Here is a 26,159-nt window from a genome sequence, read left to right as displayed (position 1 = left end):
CCCTCTCTTTCCCCGCCCCCGAGGGCTGGAGCGCTTGATGATTGGGCGGCGCGTTTATCCTCGCGGCCACTGATTGGCTGCGGGCGGTGCTGCCCTCCTGAGGGAGTTCGAACGAGGCGGGAAGCGGTGGAAGGAGCGGAGCGGCCGGTGGGCGAGCGGCGGCGCGGGCGCTGGGCACCGGCCTCGGCCTCGGCCACCAGCCTCGGTCTGCGGCACCAGAGCGGGAGGAGCGGCCCCGGTGCCTCGGGTAACGACGCGGCAGGCCGCGGCTGCGCTGGGCCTCCTGTGGGAGCCGGCTTCCCCTCGGCTCCGGGCTCGGCCTTCCCGCCTGCAGCGAGGCCCGTCTCCCCCAGGGCCTGCGTTTCTCTCTCCTTTCCTCACGGGCTTTCATCCGCCAGCATGTCGGTCAATCCCATGGCCTACGAAGCGCAGTTCTTTGGCTTCACCCCACAGACGTGCATGCTGCGCATCTACATCGCGTTCCAGGACTACCTCTTCGAAATGATGCTGGTGGTTGAGAGCGTCATCCTGAAGAAGCTGGACGGGTTTCCCGGCTGTAAAATCAGCCCCTTCCAAATCCGGAAAAGCACGGAGAAATTTCTTCTCTTCATGAAGGAGCACTTTGATAAACTCTTCAGTAAAATGGAAGAAGTGCTTCTGCAGCTGGTGTTAAACATCCCTAAGAACGTGCTCCTTCCCGAGGACAAGGTCCACGAGCAGTACCCCTACACCAAAGAACAGTTCCAGGCGCTTCAGGACGAGATCCGTCAGCTGCAGAAGCAGTACAGGGCTGAGGCGTCTGCTGGGCAGGCACTGCGAGCAGAACTGGAAGAACAGAAGGCTGTTCGGGCTGAGCTTGAGAAGATTTTGCAATGGTTTGATGGGCTTGAGAATATCTGCAGGGAGCACGGGACCGGCAACTTCAAAGAAAGCTTTGCATTCTTGACACGGAACTCTAAGAAACTGCAAGATGTGCTGAAAGATGTGGAAGAGAAGAGCAAAAAAATAAAGAAGCATGATCAGTTATTGTAATGGAAATTCTGAAAAGGCAACAAAAATCATTTAGACTGCTTGCTTAAAATGATAGGGGCTTATCTTTCCAGAAGCATCTCCCCTAATCCCTTACTCCTCTAATCCTGCCGGGATCTAGACTAAAAGCTGTTGAAGGGTGTCAGTTTGCACCTATTTAGCACCTCCCTAGGGAAGCAGGGAGAGGAAAAAGCCTGTAGAATGTAACTCTGGAACTGGTGATTGGGAATAAATTTTGGGTTGGATAACCTGGCTGCAAATGTACCTTCCTGACCTCAGGAACGTTAACTTTGAACACAACATAGCATTTGTTTATTTTAAGGATTGTTTTTTAAAAAAAAAAAAAAAGAAAGAATGCCTAAGTAAGACCTGTAAGGATGTCGAAGTGAATTTCCAGACTGATACCGGTTCAGAGTCGGTGTTTCTGTCGGTGAGGACATCGGAACTTCGCACCAGCTTCCCGAAGGAGCTGCGTTGCACAGACAGTGTCTTGTTAAGGCTGAGGCGCCGCCCACTGTGTTTTAAAAGCCAACAGCTAGGAAGTCGATAGGGAAGAGTGAGGCAGTCATGCTGTTGCGGAGGCTCTGATGAGAAACAGATCTCTTCGTGTCGGTACTGAATTTCAACTCAGTTCCTGAAATTTCAGGGTTACTTACCACTTCACCTACATTTGCAAAGCGGTAGCTTGTGTTTCCTTTAAGCAAGGACGGCGTGCTGCTCCATAGACCGAAGATCTAGAAGCCGCTGGAGGAAATGAGCAACTTGGTCACTTTTTCCTACTTTAGCTTCTGTTGCTTTATACATATAGATTGTTTGTTTTTATTTTTGCTGTCCAGTGCCCTTTTTCTACTAAATAGCAAAGTTCATTTTAGTCGTGTTTAATCAGGTTTTCCTGTACAAATGTTGTGAAGATTGGCTGACACGCTTGAGTTCTTTGAAGTCACTTAACTAAGCTTATTCTGTCTGTACTTGCTTCAAAATACATTACAGTCTCTGTGCCTCTTTCCGTTGGCACGGAGGTTTTGAATCTCCTGTACAGGCGTATCATGAGATATCAATACTAATTTCTACTTTACTAGCATAGATGTTTGAAAGACATTAAACTTGTGAATAACTTAGAAGCTACTGCAATAAAAAAAAGGTATTGAAAGCATAAAATATACTTTGCAATTCTTTCTTCCCCGGCTTCTGAAGACTTCCTACAGAATCAGCTCGGCAAACCCCGTACCTTTAAACATACATCGCCCTGATGTGCGGCTGGAGACCCGTGAGACTCAGCGGCCACTCTTGGAATCCTCACAGAGGAAATTAATTTCTGATGTTGAGCTCTAGACTTCTGTGGTGAGTGTTGGCCTATGTGGAGGCTGGAGTTCAGAGGCGGGAGAAATAGGGAATCGGGTAAAAATTAAGTTGCTCATTTAGGAAACAACTTAGCGACTTAAAAGTTATCTAATATTCTCTAACTTGAAGTTTGAAGACTAGAAAAATGTCATGATTAATGCAATGTCCGCTGTAGATAATCTTGCTGAAAAAGCATGTCTTCATTTTACACCATTACCATCAGTTTTGTTGCTGAGATCAAGCAGCCACTGGTCTGTAAATGGAATGCAGATATGTAGGTATTGTTTTCATTTCATGTTAAATTGTAAAGAATAACATTTGAAAAACCTACTAAGAAACAAAGGTGATAACTTGAACCCAAAGAGCCCGTGAACGGTTCCACAAGAGAAGAACTACAAGCAAGAATTCGACAACGGGGGATGAAACAATCCATTGCTGCCTGTTCTTCAGGGCCCATGCCAGGGTGATTGCTGTCCAAATCTCGTAATGCCACGACACAGTCATTGAAGTCCTCAAAATTATTAGTGTCTTGTCTTAGAAATAGAGGAGGAAAAAGTGGACATGAGGAAAAATTTCTTTACTGAAAGAGTGGTGAAACATTGGAACAGGCTGCCCAGGGAAGTGGTGGAGTCCCCATCCCTGGAGGTATTTAAAAGACGTGTAGATGAGGCACTTAGGGACATGGTTTAGTGGGCATGGGGGTGTTGGGTCGACGGTTGGACTCGATGATCTTAGAGGTCTTTTCCAACCTTCATGGTTCTATGGTGTGAAAGATAGTACTGGTGTATCTGAAACCTTCTACTTTTGTCTGCAGTCCTGAATGAAGGCATTGCCGCACACGGAGGGGGAATGTCCTGAATGTGAGGGTCTTCACATAGATTCACGCAACGGTTCAGCATCTGCCCAGCTCGGGTTTGCATCGCTGTGGGCTGCTCTGGTATTTCGGCACTGGTGGTTTAAAGGTTGACCTGGCTTCTCTTGTTGAATTAGATCTTTTAAGGTATTTGTTTCTGAAAAAGGGGTTGGGGTTTTTTTGCGAGTGAATAAATCATTAATATGAATGCGTAAGACAGCCATTTACAGCTAATAGAGGTTCTCAACAGGAGGTTTATTACACCGGCCTCTTTGTTTAGGCTTCTCTTCAGAGATTAAATGCGGGTGGTCTGATAACAAAACCATTTAGCTGAAATAAATGACATATGGAGAAGAGCAGACCTGTGAAGAAAAAAAAGGAACTTGGCCATGACCCCTCTGGAGAAACCGGCTTCTTAAATTCAACTGCTATTAAAAGCCCATAAACTAATTTCTCCTCTTCATTTTTGTTCATAAAATCACTTTAACTGCAGGGGAGGGGTGCAGGATACACAGTGAAGGCTTTGCCAAATATAGTCCTTCCCAAAGAGTAATAAACAGTCTCACCAGGAGATCCAGCGTATTCCAGTAACATACGAGGTAGCAGTATATTGAAGAACAATTGCTTTGTGAGAGGGAATAATGCTATTTTTTTTTTAAATGCTCACCTATGAAATGCAAATAAGCATTGAAAGTCCTTTTTTAATAACATTTTCAGTAAAACAGTGAATGAAATGGATATCCACGGGAGTTGTAGCGGCGAGGGAGTGACGCTCATGGGAGCTCCCCTTACCTAATGCCAACGTTATTGTATGAAACTGAAAATAGTGTCACAGGGCAAAATTAGCAACAAGGCTCAAGTAGCACCAACGAAGCGAAATCGCTGAGCCCCATCGCTGAAACCAGGGCAGGAGCCCGCCCTGAGCTCCCGAAACGCTGCAACGCCAACGCAGCAACAGCCAGGAGACACTGGCAGCAGAGGGCACCAGGAGACTGGCCCGAGGCTTCGCTTGCCGAGAAGTCTATTTTCCCCTCCCTCCCTCCGTAACGTCCGTGTGCACCAAGAATTGCCAAGTGCCTCCTCAGATAAATCAGTTGTTTTACACTTAATGAGTAGGAGACGCTTTTCTTGGGCATTACATGCCATGAGAGACCACGCACGTGTTTGCGGAAAGCTGGATGGGGACGTACAGAGTTTATACGCCCTAACGCTGTATTTTCCTTTATAGAGGAATTATTCTTGGTTTCACTCATTTATGCTCAGGCCTGCGCTTTCTCCTCTCCCGACCAGGCAGCTTGCGCAGCGCCGAGGTCTTCTCCAGTACATTTTTCACGATCGCAGTTGTGGGCGAGCAGGGAGCGCCGGTGCTGGGCATGACGATTGTACTGGGATTCGCCCGGACATTGCAATCGCTGCGTGACCCTGGTGTTGTGATGTCAGCGTATTGCTCTACCACGCTGCTAAAGCAAAATCCCCTGTAAGATCAAACAGGTAAATATCTCAGATAAGTAAATGTGATACTAAACATTCAACCCGCCTGCTGCGGGGTATCTAACAGACCCGCCCAGGGAGCACTGGGCTCTGGCAGGGCCGTACCCGCACCGGCCTCGCACCCTCCTGTGAACGCCCCTTCCTACCTGCTCCCAAAAATGACGTCCTGTCACGTGTGCTCCCGTCATTCGAGTCATCATAATGAAATATTGAATTATTTTGAAATAAATTATTGCCTGATGCTCCAGAGAATGTGCAGGGGATGCCTTTGGCCAGCACCCACCACCCTCGGGACGCGAGCCTGGGAGCTGCTGCCGCACTTTGCCACCACACTTTGCAAAAGCTCGTTAGGCAGCTGCCTGCAACCCCCCCTGCTCTGCTCCGGGCTGCTGCTGCCTGAATCCCTAATTGCCAGGGAAGCTCCCGGAGCCTGTGTAATCCCCTCGATTGACCTCAGGCACTCACACAGCGTTACGGCGTCCGGCGAAGGCCACAGGGTTTTCCTTCCAGCTTCACCTGCTGCTGCGGCAGCTCATCCTTCAGCTGCAGCTTCCGACGGTACCGGCGCGGCATTCCCAGCTCCGAATCGTGCTCACGCATTTATGGGTCCCCTCAAGGTCCAGACGCCGGTGAGCAGCTCGACATACCCTGACTCCATCCTCACCGGCCTCTCCGGCCGCCCTAGCCCTGCTCGCCGGGGGCTGATTCAGCACATCGGAGCAGCGATGGCCACGGCACACGTCCCACCGGTGACAGCGGTACAGGTACAAGGCAGGCAGAGACAGGACAGCACCAAGCTGCTGCAGGAGCGGGACCTGGGACTGGCTTTTAAAGAAAGGGGAGAACTTCCACATGATTGATTTTAATGCTCATTTTCTCGAAATGATTGCGCAGAGCTGGAAGATTCAAAGAGCCCCAGGCTGGGAGCGAGGTACTTTATAAGACCCAATGTAAAAAATATAACCAGCTGTTGTTAAACATTACCAAGAGCCTTTTGCAGGGGGAAAACAGCCTTGCTGTAGCACACGTGGTTCACTAAACACCCCAGCAGCGGAGCTGAGGTCTAAGGGGAACAAAGCCACCGGTTTTCTTACTGGGATAACACGCACTCCTGGTCCAGAGACACGCGGGAGCCCCGAAGCTCGTCGGGGCCGGGGACGTCCCAGCAGCCGGATATGCCATCGGGATGGGGAAAGGCCTCGAGCCCCGCTGCGGCTACCAGGACTATCAAGTTTTCAGCAAAACTCACTCCAGGGAATAAAAAGCGCTCGCCAGCTGCGAGGAGGGGACGTGCAGCCGGATTTGCGGCCCCCACGCACGGAGGAGCAGGTCGGGTGCAGCGGGGAAGGACCCGGCATCATGTCCCACGGGTGGTGGTGTCCCCAAAACGACCTACAAACGCCTGGGGTTCAGTTCCCGATGCAAGGGGAAAAAAGATAAATAAAATTAAGAATTTTTTTGGCAGCATTCACAGCCAATTCGAGCACTCGGGGCCAGGCGATGCAGCCCTCCTCGATGTACACACTGAATGACGGTGTAATTAGGAGCCGTTAATGAACCCACACCTGGCAAAATGCCAGCCTGGGGCTGGGGAGGGGTTACCATATGCCTCCTCATTAAAAGCTTTAATTACAGGCAGGAAGCGCTGGTGGCAGCCCCACGCTTTAATTGCTTCACCTCAAGCTGGTGGCAGGTCAGTTCCCTCCCTCGCCAGCAATCCCACGGTGGCTGGGGGCTGCCGTCCCGGTCCCCATCCCGCAGCGGGGCTGAAGGGACCCACAGGGCAGGGAGGAGATGCTCATGCGACGCCATCCCATTGTAATGATGAAAAAAAAAACCCTGTTAGGCTGAAAAATTTTCTTTCACAGGTATTTTGGGTGGCTCAGACTAAGCAAGAGCATCCCCCTTCCCAAAACACAGCCCTGAGAAACCTCCCCTGCCAAAAAATTTAGAGATCAACAGGCAGGGAGGCAGGGAGCCAGACGGGCACTGCACGGCACCACGGGTGATGCGAGTTATCCCGGCCGGTGTGCACGGTGGCTCTCCCTCAATGTGTTTGCACATCACACACCATAAAATTGGATGGGGGTGAAAGCGCCGAGCGCCTCGGTGGGATTTACGCACCCCAGCCCCTGCATTAAAACAAATGGGGCACAGAAAATGGGCGTTCGGATCACGTTAGTGGCAAAACATTGATTTACTCAAGCGAAGAAACTCGGTCAGGGCTTGATGCTGGCGGCTCCTGGCTGTGTTTGCTGGACGTCCCTGGAAATTGCTTTAGAGAAGGACCTGGTAAACAGCTTTTTCCTACTCAAGGAGATGAAAAGACAAATCCTGGAAATGTTCGGCAACAAAGGGATCACTTTCACGTGTAAGCTCTTCCCCCCCCCCCAATTAAACCATAGGAAAGAGGGAACGCGATTAAACAGCCTTTGCTGGAGGGAAGCCTTGGAGGCAGCCGCGCAGCTTGGTGCGGAGCAGCATGGACAACGATAAAGGGTGAAGTTTATAACGGGGTCACTCCCCGTTGGGGCTGTGTCTTCTGAGCGCTGATGACCGCCCCCCTTCACTGGGGACAGGAAAAAACACGTCCCTCGCACAGCCTGGCACGGCTTTGGGTGCTTCCCCGGCCGTTCATCCTGCCTTCACCCCCATCCTACCAACGCTGCCGTTAGTTTTAAGCGGCAGTCGTGTCTCCCAGGGCCAAACTTGTAATCAAAAATGTGATTCAGAGGTTGGTTTAGCTCCACCTTGGCTGTAACTGAAGCTTTTGCTTCAAAACCGCCTCCCATTTGTAGCCAGACCGTTCCCAAAGCCCGCGCAGCAACTGCTTACCAGCACCCAAACCTGCAGCTCGTAAGGACACGCACTGGCGTCTAATATCAGACCCAGCAGAAACATCTTCCCATCTTTTGTTGGAAATCATCATAGGAAATTTAATTTCAGCCTGAAGAAGATAAAAAATAATAATGAACTAAGCAAACGAACTAGAGAAATAATGTTGAGGCAAGATCGAGCCTTTGGAGCTCATTTCCCTGCATGGATCCTGCCAGGTGGCAATGCCCCAAAACCGGACACTTGGGACCCGATGGTCCCACGCCTGCGACCCGTCCGCTTGCCGTTCTCACACCCACCAGCAGCTCTGAGTATTTTTGTCCACTTCCCCCTGGCAGCTCCCCAGGCCGGCACCTCGCTACACACCCTCTGCCCGGGCAGCCGGGGATTTTATCATCTCTCGTTTCCCTGCAGAAAGGAAATTCTCCCGCTGCTTTGCCTTGCTTATCTCTCCTGGGCTGTTATTACTCCTACTTACACAATTCAGAATATTATTCCCTCCTGTCACCTTAATTGCTAATAATTAGTATTTGGTGTAACGCTACAGCAGAAAGTTCTTAATGAATATTATAATAAGCACTAAATTATAATTTATTGCCCAAGAAATCCATTTTGAAACGCAGCCTGTTTAAGAGAGAATGAGGGGGATCAGCTTTCAAGCCATTTACCTGGCTGGATCAAACCCCAGATCGAGTCCCCAGCAAGATCCTAAAATGACCGTAAACCCTGGGGGCATTTACTGGCCTGGGACACGTCACCGACCATGACTCGGGGCTGGATGTCCCGGTCCCCACCAAGGTGGGACCGGGACGCTGCATCCCCGGGGAACAAGCAATTATGTGACTTCAATATTTTATTTACTCCCTGACAAAACGCTGGGGTATTAATCCTCCCGGCATAGGAGTGGGCGATAGCATTAATCCAGCAAAAGTGCTTATGCATTAGGAAGTCCTCGATGTCCCCATGTGCACACCCGAGCCTCTGCCGGTCCCTCTTACGGAACGGTTTTCCTTCTTTTCGTGGCGCTGGTTGCAGCAGGTTCAGCCCCGTTGCTATGGCACTGGGGCACATCTGGGCATGTTTTTCTGAGCTCATCACACAAATCGCTTCGTTGATAGCACAAAGCAACGCGGTACCTTCCTTACCCACTAAGGCTCGGCCGGGCGGGATCGCTGCAGCACTGAATGACCCAGCCCCAAAGAGGGTTTCGGCTCTTCAGTCACCAATTTGGCGTTGGTGTGCTGGGAACAAGCTAGGAAACCCAGCTGGGAGGAAAAAAAAAAAAAGGGAGGATAAAAGTTTAAAGTGATGTTCAGCAGCCGCCTTGAGCCCGCAGGGGCTGGTGATGGAGCTCGTCCCCCCCTTTCCAGCACCGAATCAGCCCTTGCAGCGACCGAGCCCCAGCCATTTCTGCCATGATTTTGGGAGAGCCGCAGCCGTCCGTCCTCATCGCCACCCCGGAGAGGGCCATTCCCTTAGCAAAACTGCAAAGACTGGACTTGTTAGGAATAAACATTCCCAGGTGAGAAATGAAGCTGCAGGGCTTATAAAATTCAAGCAAAACCCCTCTCTGTTTTAACTGGGGCTGCACCTAAGAGACGGTAATCGCTATATCCTTCGTTACAAGTAACGGGGCCACAAAGTGCCTTTTGCTCAGTGTTTGCAAAGTAACAGCAGGTTTTTGTCTTAGCGCGGTTTGCTGAGAAACACCAGCCATCATCTCGGTGTGCAGTCTGCTGCTGCAAGCAGAAGGGGAAAATGAAGCTGTAACATCCTAATTTGAAGCATGGACGTGCCTCGTTATCCTCCGCCGGCTGTCGGGGGAGAGGCGAAGATTGGCTCAGACAGGGACGTTTCCGTGACGGGATGAGTTTCCCAGCAGACAACAACTGGCTCAGGGCACAAAGTGGGCTCCTGCTTTCTTCAGGGAAGGAGGAAAGGGAGGTTAGGGATTTCCAAAGCTACACCCGCACTTGGAGACTTTGCCAAAGCAGGTAAAATGGCAAAGCCCACCTAGAAACAACGTGGGTCGTCTGGCAAAACCGAGCATTCCCCTCCCAGCACATCCCCTCCCGACAAGACAACAGCAAACAGCCCAGCTCTACCAGAAAAACACGCTTCAGGATACGATGCATCCAAGTTTCTTCTTTTTCCATTTAGTTTTGCTGTCCAGGCACAGCTGAGGACCTGGACCTGCATGGGAGACCATCCCTGGCTGGAAGGGGTTTGGTCTCCCCATTTCTGTTCCCTGACCATGAAGCCAAAAAAAAAAAAATCAGCTCACGGGAAGGGGAAGCCGAGTCTGGTTTGCTTAACCAAAGGGACCGAGTACCGTGCCACCTGAGCGATGAGCTCTTTCAGGGGACACACAGCCCGGCTGTTCCCTTGTGTTCAGGGGGACTCGGTTCCTCCCGGGCAGCTCATTGCGGTGCTCCAGAACAGGCTGCGAAGGTGTCAGGAGAACAAATAAAGCCCAGGGCATCTCGGTGAACAGACCGAGTTCACTACAAGCACTTTGTACCTCAGGTCCTTTTACGTTCTCTCAGAGGGTGTTAGCAATTTATATACCCCTGAATTAACGGGTGTGTTTAGCATTAGCGCTTATTGGGCCCATCATGTGTCTGTCTGAGCAGAACATTACTGACAGGCGATGAGATAATGCCATCACCTTTTTTTTTTTTTCCCCAGTATTAAAGGAAAGAAGAGCACGGTGCCTCCGCCTGCCTCACCCAGAGGAAGGTCCCTGGAGCACCCTGGGATCAGCCGGCCAGTCCTGCCTGGCTCCGGCGCAGTGGCACCGGACGAGCCCGGGTTTTGCTGTGGTTTCCACAACCGTGCAGAGTTAGCTCTAGCCCGGGCCAACCCCCCTTTTTTCAAAGCAAATTGCAGAAGCAAAATACAATTAAGGCAAGACAACTTCACAGGTCACATTACAGCAAGATGCTGTAACAGCCGGTGATGTGGTACCGAAGCACGACGGGTCCCTGAGCCTGTTCGTCCAGGGAGAAGCCCAACAGGGAAAGGGCAGGGACAAAAGGAGTGGTGGAAGCCCTGTAAGCTCCCCTTTACTGTAGCTAAAAGTATAGAGAGGACTTGGACAGCAGAGAGCACGCGAGAGCCGGCAGCAAGCGCCGCATCAGGAACCGCACTTACGCCAAGTGTCATTTCTATGGACTTTATTGTCATTTTCTCTTCAGTTCTAGAGTACAAAAGCATGCAAAAAATAGCCTCTCTATTCATGGTACATATTTACAGTGCAATGGCCACGTGCCATTACAGTACTGAGTGCATATACATCATGCTTGAATTATAGCAGAGTACATACAGAGTCATATATTTAACATCAAGTATAACAAGAGACTTAAATACTAACAGAACAGGCCTATAAATCAGAAACAGCAGCAAAATTACGGCACAGAGGATCCAAGTTGTATCCTCAAAAGTTGCAATTTTTTTTTTTCTTGAATTTACACTATTTTTTGGAACGCTTTGACTAATGGCTTGTGGTTACTGACTGAGGGCCTGGGCGTCCGCTAGCAGCGACTCTGAGCATGCATGGCTTTCCTTCAGGGAAGGGAAGGTGAAAGGCAGCGACGAGCTCCTTTCCCTCGTCCCGCGGGAGGCTGCGTTCAGAGTAACAGGGTCATGGGATGATCCAGGTTAATTCAGGTTGGAAGGGACCTGATCAGAGCATGGTCAGCTGTAGGAGGCTCTGGGCCAGAAAAGAAATCCCTTTCGCTGCTTTGCTCAGCGAACAACACTGTAAACGTGCCCTGGTAAAGTGGAGAAGTTTGGTACCCAAACTAAGTTATAGATACCCCTCTCCCCCCCCCCATTATCTGCTTTCCAATCTGCAGTATTCCTGCTGGACACCCGACGTGCTCACGCTCTCAGCAGAACCCCCCAGCACTGCAGCACAGTCCTCCTTCCTTTGGAAACGTTTTAACATTTACCGAGACCCCCATCCCCTCGTGGCAGAAAGGAGCCTGCCTTTCCTGCCATCGCCATCCGACACAAAGGTGAGATCGCCTGTCCCAAAGAAGGACCATCTTTCATTGTAGCAGAACAGTAACACTGAGCAGCTAGCAAAACCCTGAAGATGTGGGCTCTACGCCTGAAGTCACTGATGAAGGTGTCCAAGACCATAAATGATCCTTTTAACTCGCACAGCCCGTCTGCCCAGAGACAACGATCCTTGCTGCGTTTGTTCTGAAGCTCATGCGTTAGCTGCGCCATCAAAGGATAACTTGCAATCAGGCAACAGCTTCTCACGTACCCGATTGTGCTGCTTGCTGTAAAAAAGCCTAAAGCACCAGCTACGGGACATTGCTCGCTGCAGCCGGTGGGGGATGAGGGGCTCTGAGCACGAGCGAGGGCAGCCAGGACCCTTAGAGACAGCCTGGGTCTCTAAGGGGCTGGGATGAAGCCCCTGGGCTGGCGGGATGAAACTCCTGGTTTTCTCGGGCAAGATATGAGAGGGGAAGCACCGAGCCGGAGAGAGCAAACAAGCTCCCCGAGCCACACACCACAGAAATGGAGAAAAACCTCCTTCAGCCCCCGCCGCAGCGCTGCTGGTGGCTTCAGGATACAGAGTCGTGCTGAAGGAACATAAAATTCCTCCCACCGGCTCCCCCCTGCAACTCTGGCAATAAATTAGGAATTAAACCCCGTCCTGGGAGTCATTTCATTGAGCTGCAATTTGTTTTGCATGGAGCAGCTACGCCGTCCCCTCGCCAGGCTCCCTTTGGATGCGGCCGTACACAAAATCAGCTTCCCCACGACCAACCCTGGTGCTGCCCGACCACCGCCTGCTCCCGCCTTCCCCGTTTTATTCCCCAGGGATCTTTTCCAGGGCAGCATTTGTCAAACCACTCTCCCTAGGACCCCCAAAGACCGGAGCTTGGGTTAGCAATGCCACGCTGCAAGGAGCTGGGGGTGTATTTAGCCTCAGCGGGTTTTGCACAGTTTTGCTTGCCTTGGGGGCCGAATTCTGGCACGTAGCCGGGGAGATGAAGACCTGCCAAAGGGGACAGGCAGGCACAGAACAGGGCACAGTAGCAGGAGCGTGCTGGGCTCGTCAGAGACCCTGTACTTATCAGGTGTCCCCCCCATGGTGTATCACAGGGGACACACAAGGAGAAGATACCTAAAGCTGCCACATTTTCCACCTCCAACCCCCCCAACCTCTCTCTGCAGCAGGGAAGAGGCAGCAGCCCGTGCTGGTGCCCGAGGCAGGCTGCAGCCGCCCGGGCGGACCCACTGCCAGCGCAGGGCATGGCCGCACCTGCAAGCCTGCAACCAAACTGCACCGCTCCCTCGGCACGAATCTCCAGGTGCACTTTCAGCTTTGAAACTCAAAAGATTTCTCTAACCTGCAAGATGCAAAAAGTGAACCACCATTTGGACAGGAGATGTTGGCCCCAGATATAACACGAGTAAGATACATAACTGGTGCCACCATGACCAGCAAAGGACAGGCCTGACTTGTCCACCCTCGAAATGATGATAAAGAAAACAGCAGCTGCCCACGCTGCGATTTCTCACGGATACCTCACCAGGAACCCTGCCCAAAGCAGAGCCCCTGCACGGGCACAGCTGCAGGAGGCAGCTTTGTAAGTGTCATGGGTGGTTCTCCATGCATCCATTCGCATGCTGCAATACATCATTAAAGAGCTGAAAACCTCATTTATTTGCAAATGTGACATTCATAGCGATGTATTCCTGCCCAAAGGGTTAAAGGCATTCACTGCGGTATTCCTCCGTGCCAGACAGGAGAGACTAAGCCAGGATTTTTACTTAGCACTACCTCCCAAACCAAAGGCCTAGAGGCATTAATTGAGCAAGACAGAGAGAACTCTACCTCCTGGAGATCAAAAAGACGTGCGATTTCCCCAAAAGAGAAATTTCCTTCAAGGTCTCTCAATCCGGGCCCATCCCCGAGCTGCAGAAGCCAACCAGAGCAGAGCAAAGCCAACCGTGCCGTCATGCAGTGGGGAACAGAGGAGCCCTCCCGGGACGCAGAGCCCAGCTAACGCAGTTCAGAGCGTCCCACTATCTCTTCTCACAGGACGCCCATGCTCCAGGAACAGCACAGGCAAGCGAGGATTTGAAGGGGAAAAATACAGAGCATGTGCAAAAGCATCAGAGCGTGCCTAAGCCAGCTCTTCTCACTGCTTGGAGGAGCCCTGCCATGCCGAACCCCATCCCCTCATTCACAGAGAGAAGCAAGGCAAATATTTAGCCATCCAGCTAAAGAGAATGACTTTCCTGAATGGATAAAAAGGTTGGCTTGCCGGAGATGTTTATTTTTAAATAAATACTCTCTCTTTCGTCTCTTCCCTTCTTCAGAGCAGAAATAGCATCGCTCCGAGCTGCCCTAACATGCACATAAACACGCAAGGATTTCATTTCAGCTAAATGAGAAGTAGAGCGTATTTTTGCAGGAGTCCTACACCAAGCCTTTGAATAAATCTGAGTGTTTTTCTTGCTGCTAGTGCACCTTTGTCATTCCATTTCATGCAAGTTTTTCAGGCTGCTGTCTGCGACGCGACACGGATGGTTTCTGGAGGTGTAAGGGAAAGACCCACAAGGCTGGCAGATTTGCTGGAGGAACAAGGTATGACACAAGCTCAGCTGTACAATTCTGGTTGCTCCCTGGACCTCCGGAAGGATTTCCTTCAGCAAAAAGGGCAAATTTTTTCAAAGCAGATTTTGGGATAATCATAAAAAAAACACCCATTCCCCTCCAAAACTGAAGCGACACTCTAGCTACTACTAAAGGAACATGACATAGAGCTAATTTGTAAATGATCATTTGTTTGGTTGCATTAATTGAGGCTGGGAGCAGCTTTCCTGCAGCCTTGCCCCGCTAGCTCCCACCCCCTTGGGCATTACTAGAATAACCCCAACAACTGGCTGGATTAGCAAAGTGTCTTTCCATCCCTAAATTATTCTTACCATGTATTAAAAATACAATAAATAACCCCACTTTTACAGTCTTAGAGCTCTTTGAGCACCACCCCAGTATTGCTTAGACCTCAGAAGAGCCACGGGGAGAAGGATTACCGGTACTGCCTTTTCTCCCAGGGGTAGGGCGACTTCCCGAGACATGTCCTTGTCCCGAGGTCACCCCTCTGCACAGGCTAGGGGCTCACTCGGCATCGCAGCCGTCCTCCCCGCTGCCAGCACCCCGTCCCTGCTGCAGCAGAGCTCCACCACAGCCAGCCCCAGGGACACCAGCTGGAGAGCGCCCATTTTTCCACAAACCGGAGGACAGTTTGCTCCCACCATTTCCCCGGGGCCGCTCAGCTCAGCCCCTGCATGTGCAGCAGGACCTGGTGGTACCCCAGCGCTTTGTCCCCAGCACAGAACAGTGTGCCCCAGGAGCAGGCCAGCCGCTCGCATCCACTCCCCACGCACAGACCATTCCCACCTGGCCAGTCCCTCCTCTCGCATTTGCAGAGCTCCCCCCTGCGCTCTCAGCCTTGCCAAGTCCCTATCTCCACTTCCACTCCCTTTCACCGGGTGCTTGAACCTTCCTTACAAGGCAGCGGGGTCCGAGCACGCGCTCAAGCGTGCCAACCCGCGGGATGTATCGCGGCGTGCAGCCGAAGCAGAACCACAGGCCCTCAGAGGATGCTGAGCGCACAGTTGGTGCAGGCAGACACACAAATGCAGGCAGGATTTACCATCTGGATGCGAGCGATGCAGAGCACAGGCCCAGAGCAGTAACCTTTACAGGATATAATCCCTTTGCCTGCTTTAAAAATTAAAGGTCTCCTTAATAAAATACGTTCGCTGCAATACTATTTCCCAATTTGCCACTATTTACAGGCGTGACGTGCGGTGGAGCCCAGGCTGGCGACCGCTTCTGGGCATCCCACTGAGGTGGCCGAAGACGAGCGAGGGGAGGCGGCAGGCTGGGGATGGGGAGCAGAAGGCACCGGCAGCAAAGCCCAGTTAGAAAAATGTTGGGAACCACCAAACTAGATTGCAATAAACAGAACAGGAACACCAGTATACCAGTCGCTACCAACAATCCTTGTACACGTTATCCCCTCGCACAAAAAATTAGGGGACAAAGTCCCAAGCCCTCAGGATTAACCTAAAAAAAAGACAGTAAGATGATTATGTAGGAACCAAATTTAATCGTGTCCTTTATTTAAGCACTATAAAATAAGAATCCAATCCCATTGGCTTCCCAGGGGCATGTTCAGACCCCGTAAAGCGCAAGGGAAAATATTGACATATATTTTGACGGACTGATATCACTGGTTTTTACTCTCGGGGTGCAAGAGTGAAATTCCCGATTATACACACAGTCCGTACAGTCAACAGCCACTGAAATAGCTGCATTTGCCCTTTCAAGTGCAATCTCTCACCTGTTGTCAAACTGTAGAGACGAAGCTTCTAATCCCAAGTTTAGAAGCAATCTATGGATAAAATAGCAGCATCAGCACGTGCATAAAAATTAGTCTTAAAATAAAATTAAAGCCTTAAAAACCCAAAAGATCAAGTTTTGATCTCATTTGTGTTCTGTAGCTTTCCTTAGTCTAAAAACCCTCCACCAACATTTTCCATCCCAGGGAGCTCTCCCAGTTTGGGTCATTTATCAGGAAATTAGAGTTTAAAAGCATCAGGTACATAATTTTAAAGGAGCCAAGCGATGAGCGAGGGAAAGGAAGTCACCCTTACATAAAATAAACCCCAAACCCGCCACTTTTCAGCTTTGAGAACAACGTCTGTGCACGCAGGACGGGGTGCAGCTGATGAGAGTGCAATCCCAGCTCTTTGGGAAGAGCACACTTGGTTAGTTGATGTCCTAGGTGCACTAAGCCTTTCCATGTAACAGCATATCCCAACGCTCCGGATCTCTACGACCTTCAAAGGCTCATCGCGCTTCACAGGGAATATCGTGTAGTTCTTCTGTTTTACAACACTGCCCTGACTAAAGCCATCAATGCTGGCAGGATTTACACTGTGCAAAACTGAGCGATAAGAAGGAAAAAAAGAGAAAGAAAGGCATAGAGAGTGACAGTGCTCACTCCAAAAGGAAGATCTCATCCTCATTTAACCGATATCCATAGAAATTTTGCTGTTAACTCCAACAGGAGCAGGACTGTGTCCTGGTATACAGAAGCGCTTTACCTGTGCATTAAATAAAACAGTTGCCCTCTGATATAAGACCTGGCTCCAATGTCTTTTTTTTTTCCCCCCCGATGCTTGAAATAGAGAATGCAAAAAAGCAAGAAAAAAGTCTCCGGGGCAAACAACCCATGAGACAACGTTTGGTTTGCTGCGTTACAAATAAAACCACATTCATCGGCCAAGACACCCAACTACAAAGCCCACACGTGAAGCACAAGTGGAGAGCAAGGCACACACGGAGGAACGCACGGACACCTCGCACGAGGAATGCAGCCGCCCACGAGGCCGAGCCAGCCCTCTGCCAGCCGCGCTGCCCGGGGACTCGCTCTTCTCCTTATTGCTGCTCTGTTCCTCCTTTCTGATTTTCTGGGTTGGTCCATTTTGGGGGGGAGGGGGGTTTTGGTGGGTTTTTTTTTGCTTTGCAGGCCCCGGACTTGGCGATGAGGGCAGATGTGTGCTAGACAACACCACGATGGGTACGACAGCAGCAGCATGTGAGTGACCAGCCTGCGACAGCCAGGCAGCTTCAGGACGTAGCTTCATCTTCACACACATTGGGCAGCTCTGGGTCCCTGCCTCCTTCTCTGCTCCCTTGTTTTCTGCATGAATGGCAAGGAAATAAAGAGATGACAGGCATGTGGCAATGCAAGAAATAAAGCAGGGGGTGTTTTTTCCAAGAGGCAACCCAAGTCAACAACATCAATATTAAGAGGGAATAACAAAGAACCAGCCTGTTGTGCTGGTACCACATAAACAGCTCAGCAATATCCCAGCTCGATGCACTGCCATGCAACTTGTGCCTATACACTTGCTTGGTCTCTGCGGGCCAAAGACTAAGCTTTGCACTTCCCTGAGTGCCCTTCTCCCAGCTGCAGCATCACGAGGAGGTATCTGGTTCTTGGAGAAAGTCTTGCAGACCAGCAGCAATGTTTCTGAGTTATCTAGTTTGTATTTGGGGAGTTCTGGTTTGCTTCTCTTTTAAAAAAAAAACCAAAACAAACAGATTAAAGATCAGAGTGATGGCTTGATACCATAACTGCTTCTGCAAAGTTCCACTGTAAAAGGCAATAAAAACTGAATGCTTCTACCAGAACCCAGTTTTCCTTACGCAACAGCTGTTTGATTTCAGTTTCTGTGAGTTTGGTCCCCAAAATCGCTCAGCGCATGAGAGCAGCAGTCCCTAAAACACAGCCAACGTAACTTACTTACATCGTACGTACGCCACGACAGCTTCAAGCCTGTTTCCCCGCTCTTAATTTTCAGTGTCTTCCTATGTAGGAGGCTTGAGCTTTGCTGTGGTGGGATGGGACAGAGGTGGGACAGGACACCTTACCTCTGCCAGCAGGGAAGCAGGCTCAGAGCTGCTTAGGGCATCACTCTGAAGCATGAACAGAGACATTTAGGCTGATGGAGCATTTTGCTGGCTCAGGCTGGGGGCTTTTATGGGCTCTAAGCCAAGCCAGGGAGTCTGGCAAAACCTCAGCCATGCTGGCAGCCACATCAACCACAGGCCCAGTAGCCCTGCTGGATGCTGTGTGGTGGGGTACACAATGCCACAGCTTCCCTGGGATGCAACAGCCACAGCACACGGTGGCTGCTGTCTCTGCTCCATGAGCCCATGGGCAGCCCAAGCCCTGCTGCCGGCTGATTTCACTCCAGCGCAGGCAGCATGCCTGTGCCACTGGCTCTGCTGGGGCAAAGCCAGCTCCGGCACCCCAGGGCATCCTTGAGGAGTAACACCTCCACCCAGCCCACCCATCCACAAGACAGCCCGTGACTAAAGTTTGACCAAAGCTGTCACTGCTCTAGCCTGAATAGAGAAAATGCAACACCTCCAGGTGCCATCCACATCACCCCAGAGCAGAGACCTATGGCAGGCCTATTCAGGAAGATGTGAAGATATCCACAGCGTAAAGGAGATGATGCTACCCCCAAGCAGCCGTGTGTCCCAGGGTGTCCAGCCTTGCTCATGCCAGCCTGGCCACAGGAGAATCAATCTGTGTGGACAAGCCAACTCAGCAGTGGAGAGTCAGTGCTGCTCCACGTGCCTGGAGCAGCGTTTGGGAAGTGTGGGTTTGAGGCTCCGGGGTTACTGTCTGGCTGGGAATGACACTGACAGTACGCATAGGGCTGTGCCAATTTTCAAAGAAACCAGAAACGATCAAAATCATGTTCCCTTCTTCCTCTGCTCCAGCAAAGCCCTGCAATAAATCTGACCTTGAACCCATTTCCCTGGGGGGGGGGGGGGGGGCTGAAGAACAGCCCCGTCTTCAGTGCCTGTCATCACCCTCTGTAAATGATTTATCACCCTGATCAGGAGCAGAGGCTCCTTTCTCCGGCACAGCACAGGCAGCTCTGCACAGCACAGCTCCCTGTCCGCAGCTGCCTGGTGCGTCCTGCCGAGCCTGCTCCGTGCCTGGGGTGCGTTCAACGCTCCCCTGCTGCCCCGAGCAGCTTCTGCCTCTCTGAATGCCTTGCGCCAGCACAGGAGGGGTGCAACAAAAAAACCCCAGGTTGCCCTGACAGCCGTGCACAGTGGTAAATATCAGCTAAACTCGGGTTGCACGTATGGCAGCCGAGATCAAGGCGCCAGCGCCTGCAGTCTGCATGGGAGCCAGGGCTCATGCTGTGAGGCCTGAGGCTGAACGTGAATCTCCGTTAAATAACTCTTTTTAAGGAATAAGACTGTATTTCTGCTACATTTTTTAAACCCCAAGCGAGCGAAGCCTGACCTGTGCAATTATCCAAGAGATCACATCGCTGTCAACTGCAGCAGCTGCAGGAAGATCACAGCCACTGAGTATTTACACCATGTTTCGTGCCCAGCAAAGAGCCTCAGAGCACTTCCCTCCGAAACACAGGCAGCACGGGACAGGGATGGAATGGGACAACCTACAAAGAGCTGAGTCACAGTATATACACACAAACACACTCCTAGCAAGTGCTTAATTCCTCCACTGAGTCCCCATTTAATATCAATAATCTGCCCCCGTCTAGGCTGGTGATGTCCCCTTCCTCTCTGCTGAGGACATGGGCAAACTTTGGGGGCCAACTGACTGTGCCCGGGCTGCGCAGTCACTCCTGAAATACATCTTGAAAGAAAAAGGGCCATTCCTCACGAGGAGGTTCTTTATGAAAAATGTAGCAGCAGGCAGCAGAACCAGCTGTCACCGACAGCGCCACGTCAGTCCCCATCCTCCTCCGCCTGCCTTCTCCTAACTATTTTTGGAGAATCTCTGCAAGTCCTTCCTCACTCAGAGAGGGCGGCATCCTGGCTTGAGCTCATCCGTTCGTCTCGGAGCAGTAAACTAGGCCAGCCAGAGTCTCCAGAGCAGTGGAGCTGCTCCCAAAGGTATTTAGAGGCATGTGGCTGTTTCCTGGTCTCTCACCACAGATCTCCCCAGGCCTGGGTGGAGACTGTGTCCTGCCTAAGCACTAAGATCCTGAGACTTCACCTGAGATGTTTGTAAGCAGTTTGTCATGGCTTGCATCGAATGTTATTTTGTTATTTAACAGAATTAATTGGACCGACTGCTTCCTAGAAGGGTCTGTGCTACTGGTTGGACAAATGACTGTGTTTTAATGAAGTCCTGGCTGAGGTGGGGTGGGTGGTCACACAGAGCAGGCAATTTTGGCCAGCCCAGAGCCCTCTCAGCGTGGCAGAGGCAGAAGCGCAGGGGAGCAGTGGAGCAGCTGGAGCAGAGATGGCTCCGGCTCTATTTCTTTTGCATAACCACTAAATATTAAACCTGAGCCCAAATTACAAAGTTCAGCCTTTCCCAAATTCTGTAGCTATTCCCTCCACAAACTGAGGAGCAGTTCCTGCTAAAACCCAACTGGCTTTTTTTACCCCTCCCTCCCCAAAGAAGGTTGAAACAACAAAAAACCACAAATAATAGTAATAATAATAAAAAAGGATACATAAACATTAGTGTCACACACAGAATTACTGCAGTAAATTCCTCCTACAGGAAGAAAGGATGGAGCTGAATGCTCTCACTACCACACAAATCACGCAGACTGAGGACACACATTTCTAGAGCACCCAGGGGTAACACCAACACTGAATTACCTTAAAGATGGATGCAAATATACAGATGTGTTTAAGAGGAATCTGTCCCTGAGAGCAAAATAATGAGACAAAGGAAGAAAGTGATCATGAAGATGATGGCAGCAGGCAAAAGAGCTTGTATTTCTGTACCTAACAGGCCTAGCCAGTGAAATGGAGGATGGAGCATCAGTCACATTTACTTGCAGCTCGAAGGACAGATGAGGACAGGCCCTGATAGCACTGGTACAAACCCACTCCAGCCCCTACTGCTGCCGAAAACTCCAGGTTGCTTCCAACACACTGCTGATGTCCAGCTGTGCTGTCCTGGGTCCATGTAATTTGGCATCTCTGCAGGGGTTTTGTGTCCTATCACGGTCATGGCATCACCACCATGTGCAATGAGGCGTGCAGCAGCTGAGCTCAGCGTGGGCAGAGCCACACGAGCATGGGGCCACTCACCGGAGGGTCGGGCTGATGGTGGGTCTTTGCCAGAGGAAAATCCTGTGCCACAGTGGGTGCCTTGGTCCTTAGGAGGACTACAAGGATACCTACCTACACTGTGAGGCATGGCTCTTCCCGCGAGACACGCAGTTCTCTTCGCAGTGAAAATTGATATGGCTTTTGGTTGGGTTTGACTCTGTTCTGGTAGCACCTATGTGTTACCAACCCAAAATCTTCCTGGGACTGGAGAGACAGACACCGAGCACTAGCAGAGACCAAGGAAGCATCTTTAGTGGCAAATTTAAACCCAACCTGCAGCCGTTCCCTTGTCAAAGACGATGCTGTAAACCTGGCTGCCCTAGGGGGATCTCTGCAGCCTATTTTTGAGCAGCCCTATGGCACCGAGCCCTGGGACTTTCTTAGCACAAAGCCCCCATGAGGCAGGTACCTCTGGGCTGCTTTGGGAGAAGCTGTTTCTGCTTGGAGACCCGCGTCAGCCACTTTTTTACCTCTCTCTCCTCCCTGGCTTCCTTGTGCCTACCCTACATGGACAGTATGGCCCTAAGGGCAGTGATGGCTCTTTTGCTCTCTTTTTGGGAAGGCTGGAAGCAGGGTAGGCTTTCTAAATACAGACTGATCCCCCATACGGGAGCTGACAACCACATTTCATCAGTAGTAATAGCAGCCATAATGGGAAAGTAAATTGGGTCTGTCAAAACACAGCAATTAATTTGATAGGTAGTAGTTGCAATAAATGAGAGTAATAAAATGTGGTGAAGCCAGTGCTGACTCAATTAGGAGAAATCTGGAGCAGGCAGAAGAAATGTAGCAAACACTGCTAACAGAAACCCAGAACTAAGCTGTGAACGCTTGACAGCTGGGTTTAAAAAAATACTCTGCAACTGGAAAAATTAGAAATGATCAGTTGCTTCTGCAGCCGCCGTTAATGACAGGCTTGAACCTGGCCATGGTCTGCAGGATCTGCAAGGCTTGATGAATCACTGCATCTTCTGGGAGATCCGGTGCCATAAGGCAGGATCTGGTGCTCCCAGACACCCGGCCCTGGCTACCGCACAGCTGACAGGATAAAGTCACAGCCAGCAGCACTCACACCCGGCTTCTAGGTGTACAGAGGTGCTCTTGTGGGAAAGGCAGCCGTTGCAAAACAAGAATTGCTAAGCAGAGGGATCTTTGTTTTAGTTCCCTTCTATCTGAAGAATGTGCGTGCCATTTTAACAGCTGCCTTTTTAACTTTTCAGTGCTATTAAGCAAAGCAATAAATAACACCCAGGAGAGGATTTGCTTCTTCCAGGTCTAAGGAGTGCTAAAAAAGCCCTCTCTCCTCCCAGTACTAATTTAAGAACTATTTCAAATCACTGGTGTCTTAATGGTGTCCTCTAAAGGAACAAAGGCTGCGGCAAACATGAAAGGCCTCCTGCTATCGCAAAGACTTCTGCACATGCAGTTTCTGCACAAAGCATTTCCAAGAAGAGCCCAGCACATTGCGTATAGGTTATGCAGGGAGAAATTAAAAAAAAAGATTCAACCACATGATTTAGTTTCCTCCTCTCCAAATCCCAAAGAGTGAGCTTAAAGGACAGATCCATTTTAAGAACCATCAATTAGGCATCAAATACCAGAAAGCAGACTCAGCTGTCAGAGGATTTCCTACCAAATATATTCTTAGTATGGGCACAGATGTAAGATGCTTGAAGCAGCAGTGAGTGGGGCTCTGGCAATTTCACATGCAGCCTAATTAAATAAATTGAATGTGAACCTGGAGTTTTCTAATTGCTTTTCTTTTTTCTTATATAGGTACAAAATAACTTGTGTTTCTATAACTAGAAGGAGATGCAATATTACAAAAGCCGATTTATCTTTCTCTAAAGACACTGCCACTGGGGAGGAGAAGCTCTGTGGTGGAGAGCTTAGGAACGTGTGGCTCATTTTTCTCTCAGCTCCTTGTGGGCAACCACAGGGCAGCGTGGCCAGAGAGCAGCGATGGCTGCAGGCGCTACCCTTCTGGCAAGTCCCACTTTTGGGGTCCCCTGTCCAGCTACGGGGGTGGAAATGGTGCCTGACATGCAGGAACCCTGCAGAGCCTTTATGCCACAACAATATTATCTGCTCCTGCTAGGTCCTAGAAATTTATAGTAATCCAGACTCACTCAAAACTTATTTTAACTAACACAGTGTTATTCATAACATTTGCACTGATGTTATATTTTATATGTGTATTAAGGGTGGTTTTACTACAGAACAACCAGCTATGAATTAAGAACTGGATGGGCTTAGTGTCTAGCTCTGTTTGCCCCTGTGGAAGTAACACTGTAACCAAGAGATAACTCACTGAACAATGTACATTCCCATTTAGACTCAGCTCACTTAAAATCAATGTCATTAAATTCAACAAACCTATTTAAATTCAAAGCAATTTTCATTAGATTCAACCAGTATAGCATTTTTCAAAGTTTGAAATAATAATCCACATACCTTAAAAAAAAAAAACATCCCTGCTGTAGTGTTTAATACATGACACTCTTGTTGAAGAGACCTAGCCAATGTCTGTCTTTTAAACAGAAAGGTTTCGAGATGGGTTCTCAAAGCTCCAGTTGTGCATAAATTAAGGATAAATTAGGGTAAAGTCAATTGTTACTGCCAAAAATTGGCACTAATGGCACGAGATTAAGAAATTAAGTGCAGAAATTAGCGCAGTGGGGAACTGGCACATTCAAAGACCATTCACATTCTTTTTAGACATCTCTAAGCCCTTACACTGCTGGGCAGAGGCCAGCCCAGCATGGCTGCAGCTCCATCCCTGACCTGACATGTTCTTGTAAGCCAAGAGCACTGGACACAGCAGCACAACAGTGGAAATTATACACAGTTTTCAAAAACCTTTTAGTATAGTCCCGTACAAGAGGCCTGAATGCAAACATGGGACTCTAATGAGTACAGACAGAGAAAGATGCTGGTTTTATATAAGCTGAGAAGAATTTGACTAGCAACTTTAGAAAGGAGACAAATAAAAGTAAAAATGGAGGCTTACAGCTCGTCTTGAAGGCCTAAAAAGATTTTAAAAAGGATTAGACATTGATAATGTGGCTAATCGGAAACTTCACAGCCACATCAGATCAAGTGAACTTTACTTATTCTGAAGAGATAATAAAGCACCTGGCTCTAGGCAAGAACCAGCCACAGCATCAGGGTCAAGAAGTTTTCCCACCAGCTGGTTAGTTAGTGGCATGGGCTTTCAAGCATCTCAAATGAAGGTAGAAGGAAACAGATCCCTTCTGGAAACAGCCTCAAGTACTAGAACAGCAGACCACCTCGAAATATCAATTCAGGCAGAGCTTGAAAAGAAGAAATCCTGCCTTGCTCTGAATTAGCTGTCCTGGACAGTGGGAAGCATACAATACATTTTTCTTCAAGTTTAGTAAAAGTTCTCCCATCTCAGAACAATGCAATGCAGTGACCAGGAATGATAGTGAAGATATGGGCAGGGATGTGTGTCAAATTAGCAATAACTAATTTGGAAGGCAATGAGCCAAGGGAAACAAATGAGGACAAATCCCTTAGGCTAAGCTGGCAAAGGAGCCGTGACTGCCATGCTCTTCAGATATGTCCCCACAGCAGCGCTCAGTTTATGGGGTGTTTAACTGTTAAACTGCTGTCTAATATTAACTGGTCCTGGACTCAAAGGCAAAGCCTTTACTGAAGTCTCCAATACACAGTTGGGCCCTAAAGCATCATCATCCTTAATCAAGTTGAGCCCTTAAATCCCCACACACCTGTGAGAGACTCCTCTATTTGCATTGTCAAAGGTGCAGCGAGACAGTACACCCTCGTGGGAGTCTGCTAGGCATGGTACTGGGATTTTGGGTGGAAAAGGATCATTCTAGGACAACACAGCTTTGTTGTGAACTGCAGCCTTACAGATTTTGCAGGGTGAGAACACGAAAATAATTGTCCCAGGTCAGGCTAATGGTCCATCTGTTACTTACTGGACTGATGGCCCAGAATCCTGGCTCTGAAAGGGATCAGTAACCAACATGAAGGAGAAAGAGTAAGAGCCAAGTAAAGGACAGACAAATCCTTCCCACCCTCCGTCCCCCAAATATCCAAGACTATCGTGTTTAAAAAATTTTGATGAATCTAATAGTAATTAATTTGTCTACGCCCTTTTTAATCCCAATATAGCCATTTATATCCAGCCTCCAAAATATTCCATTGCAATGTGTTCCACCATTTCACAACTGGGTGTGTGAAAAAAATACTGTATGTTTTCTCAAATGAAAGAGCAATGTCAGTGTTCTCCACTGTCTGTCCATGTGTCTCCATGGTGTCTCCGCCCAGACTTGGGCCCCAGACCACAGACAAACCACATCATCTCATTTCCAGCTTATAGAACATGAAAACTGCACATCCGGTGCCTTTTCTGTTGCCCATAAAAAGGAGAGAAGAATTAAACCCTCCAATACATATCTAGACTAGACTCTAATTAAACTTGTTTTAGTTCACCAATCTCTAATGGATATTTGATCACAGCGTATTATAAACTAACAGGTTAAAAACCAGACCCAAGTTTAGCACCGTACATGTGTTTAGGCCAAACCCATCTTACAGAAAGAACTGCATCTATAAAAAGAGTACTTAGGCTGCTTTACTGCATTGTATTTTAACCCTAGAGGACTTGAGGTGATTTTAGCCTCAGTATTTGATTTAGAAGGGAGTTTTGTCCTTAAATGCTACGGAAAAGATTTGCAAACTGCTTCCTTCATCCTCCCCACACACCTTTACTCTGCACGTGCAGCAGAGCCAGGTAAAGCTGTATATACGTACATCAGTAAGTTCCCTGGAGCAGACATGGACCTCTCCTCCCGCCTGGTCTGAACCTCGAACGGATTTCCAAAGGAGCGTTTTCTTAGCATGGCCTTCACTAGGATCTTTGAGGAAGGAAAACAGACCAGT

The 26,159-nt window shown here is 49.5% G+C and overlaps 2 protein-coding genes across 8 annotated transcripts in view; one reads left to right on the top strand and one right to left on the bottom strand.

The window, feature by feature from the left end:
- Nucleotides 1-145: 145 nt before the first annotated feature.
- Nucleotides 146-2,223, top strand: MIS12 (MIS12 kinetochore complex component). Its single transcript, XM_076354702.1, has one exon. It carries the CDS (start codon nucleotides 400-402, stop codon nucleotides 1,030-1,032), a length of 633 nt encoding a protein of 210 aa, XP_076210817.1. The 5' UTR covers nucleotides 146-399; the 3' UTR covers nucleotides 1,033-2,223.
- An 8,487-nt stretch (nucleotides 2,224-10,710) lies between these two features.
- The window catches only part of CAMKK1 (calcium/calmodulin dependent protein kinase kinase 1), a 115,322-nt gene continuing 99,873 nt past the window's right edge, over nucleotides 10,711-26,159 (bottom strand). For 6 of the 7 annotated variants that reach the window (XM_076354258.1, XM_076354257.1, XM_076354259.1 and 3 more), the window contains 2 exons: nucleotides 26,031-26,134; nucleotides 10,711-17,295 (listed from right to left, as the gene is read on the bottom strand). In XM_076354258.1, the coding sequence (XP_076210373.1) occupies nucleotides 17,223-17,295; nucleotides 26,031-26,134 (177 nt within the window). In that variant the 3' untranslated portion in view covers nucleotides 10,711-17,222. The remainder of the gene's footprint in view (nucleotides 17,296-26,030; nucleotides 26,135-26,159) is intronic. The other variant, XR_012996662.1, reaches the window with a different exon arrangement.

Source organism: Aptenodytes patagonicus, chromosome 17 (genome assembly GCF_965638725.1).
Source record: "Aptenodytes patagonicus chromosome 17, bAptPat1.pri.cur, whole genome shotgun sequence".
NCBI lineage: Eukaryota > Metazoa > Chordata > Aves > Sphenisciformes > Spheniscidae > Aptenodytes > Aptenodytes patagonicus.
The sequence above is the reverse complement of the archived record's forward strand: the minus strand, read 5'-3'. Positions and strand labels throughout refer to the sequence as shown.